This window comes from Saccopteryx bilineata, chromosome 1, assembly GCF_036850765.1.
Source record: "Saccopteryx bilineata isolate mSacBil1 chromosome 1, mSacBil1_pri_phased_curated, whole genome shotgun sequence".
Lineage (NCBI taxonomy): Eukaryota > Metazoa > Chordata > Mammalia > Chiroptera > Emballonuridae > Saccopteryx > Saccopteryx bilineata.
The window spans coordinates 86,715,471-86,720,408 of record NC_089490.1 but is presented as its reverse complement, the minus strand read 5'-3'; the positions used below and the strand labels follow the sequence as shown (position 1 = coordinate 86,720,408).

Here is a 4,938-nt window from a genome sequence, read left to right as displayed (position 1 = left end):
AGGGCCGCTGGCTCTGCAGACAGTCAGAAGTGGGAGCTGCATCGCGGGACTGAAGAGGTTAATGTTCATCTGCCTCTGAATGTTAATGTATCTAGGTGATGTCAGTGGGAACCGGGAAGGAGGGAGTGGGAAGAGCAGTGGGACTTGAAGGCAGCAGAGGCTGCCAGGCTGCCCAGGAAGACCCCCTTCCGGAGGGCAGGGCTTGTGCCCCAGGACAGGGCGGGCACGCGCTGGAGGCTGCCGCAGCCTGCGTGGGCGGGCGGGCCAGCAGGCGACAGGCACTGGCAGGATGGACCTGGACGCCTTGCAGCTGCCCACTGGTCCTAACGCCAGCAACACCTCGGATGGCCCGGATAACCTTACCTCGGCAGGTGAGTGGGTTGAGGGGTGTTGGAGTGGAGCCTCCTTCCTCAGCGCTGGGGGTGGTAAATGGGAAGATTTCACCTCTGAGCCAAACTGCCTGGGAAAGTTTATTACAGTTCTTGGAGGACAAGATCTGCAGTCTGCTTTGCTCCGAGGGGAAGGAGAGAAGGGGGTGGGGCAGGCAGGGGCAGGAGGGGCTGGAGTAAAGGCAAGTTCCGAAGTGGCAAGGGATGGTGGCCAGTGGAGGTGAAGGCTTGCTAATGAGTTCCAAATACGCTTTGCAGGAAAAATTGCAGGCTGGAAAAGCTAGCAAGAGAAGCTGGAGGATAGAATGTGGGGAGGCAACTGGGGGCTCCCTCATTCACCAACCCTCTTGGTTTTTTACTCCAACTACTTACGGTTCAGGGATTTGAACCATCCTGACTGCCCCCCTCACTCTGGAAAAGGCTGTGAGAAGGGGTAATTCACAGGGATTAACTTTCTTGATGACTGAAGCTGCCTGACATTTCCAGAGCAGAGATGCCTTGGAATTCTAGCTTTGAGGGAGAAGGGAAAGAAGGAAAAAGAGGAAAGGTTTGTGTGAAGAAAATTCTCAAGTGGCTGAGCTGCAACACACAGCTTCAGTTTCTGCTCCCTGGGAAGCCCAGGCTCAGAAGCCGTAGGGCCAAGGAAATCCTGATAAGAACATAGGAGAGGGGTGGGCTGCGGGCCTGACTGGCAGAAGCTTTCACAAGACAGTTGCCCACAGAGACGCCCAGGAATCAGTGCACAGCTCCAACCAGCAATTTCCAAAATGAAATGATCAGAGCTGCAAATAGGAAAAGAGAAAGTACATGCACGCGCCCACGTGCATACACATACATACACACATACACACACACATTTTCATGTCCTTCTGGCTATTTAAATGCGGTTTCCTGGTGAAGCCCACAGAATAATTCTCTGCAGACAGCTGTGCTTGTTGACTCCGTGTCTTCGGAAACAATGCAATAGGCAATGGAGTGGGTCCTTTGACTAATAAGTGGTACATTAGAACCCAGTAGGATTGACCAGGGAACTGGTGGAGGAGGGCAAGGGGACAGGCTTGGCTAGCAGCAGTGTGGGGAGGGAGAATAGTAGAAAAGAATTCCGGATGAATGGTGGACCCTTTCTGGAATGGCAGGGAGGATGAAGAGGTAAACTGGAGTGTCACTGGAAGCCAAGAGTGCCAGTAGGATGTCAGCCGTTTAAGAGCAGAGTCTGTGTCTAGTGATTAACACTTGCCCCTTTGGTCCCCAGGGCCGCCTCCTCGCTCAGGGAGTGTCTCCTACATCAACATCATCATGCCTTCAGTGTTTGGCACCATCTGCCTCTTGGGTATCGTGGGGAACTCCACAGTCATCTTCGCAGTGGTAAAGAAGTCCAAGCTGCACTGGTGCAGCAACGTCCCAGACATCTTCATCATCAACCTCTCAGTAGTGGACCTCCTCTTCCTTCTGGGCATGCCCTTCATGATCCACCAGCTCATGGGCAATGGTGTCTGGCACTTTGGAGAGACCATGTGCACCCTCATCACAGCCATGGACGCCAACAGTCAGTTCACCAGCACCTACATTCTGACTGCCATGGCTATAGACCGCTACCTGGCCACTGTCCACCCCATCTCCTCCACCAAGTTCCGGAAGCCTTCTGTGGCCACCTTGGTGATCTGCCTCCTGTGGGCCCTCTCCTTTATCAGCATCACCCCCGTGTGGCTCTACGCCAGGCTCATCCCCTTCCAGGGGGGCACCGTGGGCTGTGGCATCCGCCTGCCCAACCCGGACACTGACCTCTACTGGTTCACCTTGTATCAGTTTTTCCTGGCCTTTGCCTTGCCCTTTGTGGTCATCACAGCCGCATATGTGAGGATCCTGCAGCGCATGACGTCCTCCGTGGCTCCTGCCTCTCAACGCAGCATCCGGCTGCGGACAAAGAGGGTGACCCGCACGGCCATTGCCATCTGTCTCGTCTTCTTTGTGTGCTGGGCACCCTACTACGTGCTACAGCTGACCCAGCTGTCCATCAGTCGCCCGACGCTCACCTTTGTCTACCTTTACAATGCGGCCATCAGCTTGGGCTATGCCAACAGCTGCCTCAACCCCTTTGTGTACATCGTGCTCTGCGAGACTTTCCGCAAACGCTTAGTCCTGTCGGTGAAGCCTGCAGCCCAGGGACAGCTTCGGGCTGTTAGCAACGATGAGGAGAGGACAGAAAGCAAGGGCACCTGACACTTCCCCTGCCACCCTGGGCACCACCAAGTCAGGACACCACAACAGACCATGGGGAGAGATGTTGATAAAAACCCAAGACCGGGCCCTGGCTGGTTGGCTCAGTGGTAGAGCGTCGGCCTGGCATGCAGAAGTCCCGGGTTCGATTCCTGGCCAGGGCACACAGGAGAAGCGCCCATCTGCTTCTCCACCCCTCCCCCTCTCCTTCCTCTCTGTCTCTCTCTTCCCCTCCCACAGCGAGGCTCCATTGGAGCAAAGATGGCCTGGGCACTGGGGATGGCTCCTCGGCCTCTGCTCCAGGCGCTAGAGTGGCTCTGGTCGCAACAGAGCAATGCCCTGGAGGGGCAGAGCATCGCCCCCTGGTGGGCAGAGCGTCGCCCCCTGGTGGGCGTGCCGGGTGGATCCCGGTCGGGCGCATGCAGAAGTCTGTCTGACTGTCTCTCCCCGTTTCCAGCTTCAGAAAAATACAAAAATAAAAATAAAAAACCAAAAAAAACCCCCCAAAACCCAAGACCGCTCTGGGAAGAATGCAGGGAGACTGGGTGGTGAGGGGTTGCTGCCACCAAACACCTGCCACAGGGCCCACAATTGCTGGGAAGGCTCCAAGCCGGGAGGGGGCTTCAAGCATCAGAAACTCCGTTGAGAGAGCGGGATGGGACCTTTGGGTTGAACAGAAACTGAGCACAAAGAAAATTTTGATTTACATGTTCAGTAGATTCCTGCATCGGCTAGCTCCCAAATGTCTTTTTCCCAAGAGAAGAGGTTTGTTTAAAATCAAGCAGGACCAGGGTGTGAGCAGGGGGCCGCACAGAATGACACAGGCCTTGGGGAGATGGGGAAGGTGGGGCGGCCCCCAAGCCCTTTCCGTCTCATTGGTAGGATGGAAGGCAGTCTTCCTCCTAAGCTGGAGGATGATGAGAAATGAAGCATGCCCTCTCTCCCTGTTCCAGCATCCTGTCAATTTCCCTATCTTTCTAGGGGATGCATGTTTATTATCTGAGGGTGAGGGGAGTGTTGAACCTACAGGAGATAAAGCCCAATTTGCTAGGAAAGCCAACTGAGAATGACAAAGCTAACTGGGGTGGGTGGGGTCTTGAAATAAAAAAAGAAATAGGGAGAAACAAGGGGGTTTGTGCAGCTATGGGCACATTGTCATAATGGGGCACATTTGTTAATCACCAGATCCAGAGAGAATGCCCGTCAGTGCCCTGCATGTGCAGGGGTCATTCTGATGCCTGGTGTGTTGGCACCATCTTTGTGTTCTGTCCCTTCCTCTCTGAAATAAAAACGAATAAAGGATAATCTCCACCCACATCTCTCCAGCTGCTCTTGTATAACTTCTTGGGCTTGGGTGAGGGGTGAAGGAAGGTGGCAAAAAGGAAAAAGGGATCACTTGGCTTTGGAATCTAGATCTTGGTCCAGGCTACATTTTAGGAAACAGAAAACAGGGGATCTGCTTATCTAAACCCACAGAGAGGATTTGGTGACAATAAAATTACTGTGAATTCATTAGATTGCAATTCTGCTACTGGGTTTGTTCTCAGAACTCAGCTTCCTGTCTTCTGCTCAAAAGCACAAGGTTTTCACCAGTGCTGGCCCCTCAGGCCTCAAATCCCAACACCACCTCCCTGCTGAGTCACTGGTCGCAGGGTTGGCTTCTAGGGCAGCCTGAGCCTGCCTCTTGCAGCTTACTAAAATCTAGTGTGAGCCATGTTGAGCAGGAAGATTACAGACAACCGCTGGGCGGCAGCCAAGGCTGCTGCTTCTCAACTGCTTCACTGAAAGGAGCAAGGAGCGGGGAGCCAGAAGTTCTCAGTGAACCACTCAGTATACGTTGATGAGATAATCGTGAACCTCTGAGCCTCCAACGTGTCCGAATGTATCCTTAAAGCAGGTGTAGCTGCATGGCCTCTTCTTGCGGGTGATTTTGTTTGTTTCTTTCTTTGTTTGTTTGTTTGTTTTGCAGAGTTGCAGCAGGTAGCCTGTTCTGCAGACTTTGGGGCAGCTATTTTGAGTCCTGGGAGCTCTTTTATCATCATTATCAGCAATAGTATTGCTTAGCTTGAGTTCCCCTCCACCCAGCAAAGAAGTGATGGTTCCTTTTCCTTACTCACTAACAGTAGTGTCTTTAGCTGCCACAGGTAAACTCCAAATATATTTTAGATGCACACCCAACAAAAGAAGAAATATTCTTACGGGAACCTTGAGGCAACTCCTATCCACTGGAGTGTTTCCTGAATCTGGTTTGCCTATGAAAGACTTGCCCAGCGGTCTACCTCCAACCCCCAGCCCCAGGAATCTGGGAGAAGAAATCGGTGAGGTAGCCTCT

The 4,938-nt window shown here is 53.1% G+C and overlaps 1 protein-coding gene across 1 annotated transcript; it reads left to right on the top strand.

Annotated features, from left to right (window-relative positions):
- The first annotated feature begins 274 nt into the window (after positions 1-274).
- On the top strand, positions 275-2,687 carry MCHR1 (melanin concentrating hormone receptor 1). The gene is made up of 2 exons (XM_066253076.1): positions 275-371; positions 1,642-2,687. The coding sequence occupies exons 1-2, from the start codon at positions 290-292 to the stop codon at positions 2,607-2,609; spliced, it is 1,050 nt and encodes a 349-aa protein (XP_066109173.1). The 5' UTR covers positions 275-289; the 3' UTR covers positions 2,610-2,687.
- Positions 2,688-4,938: the final 2,251 nt, after the last annotated feature.

Excerpts from the sequence above, each read along its gene's own strand:
- MCHR1 (XM_066253076.1), top strand. The coding sequence starts at position 290 with ATGGACCTGGACGCCTTGCAGCTGCCCACTGGTCCTAACGCCAGCAAC. Across the intron at positions 372-1,641 it reads GGATAACCTTACCTCGGCAG|GGCCGCCTCCTCGCTCAGGG; the intron begins GTGAGTGGGTTG and ends TTTGGTCCCCAG.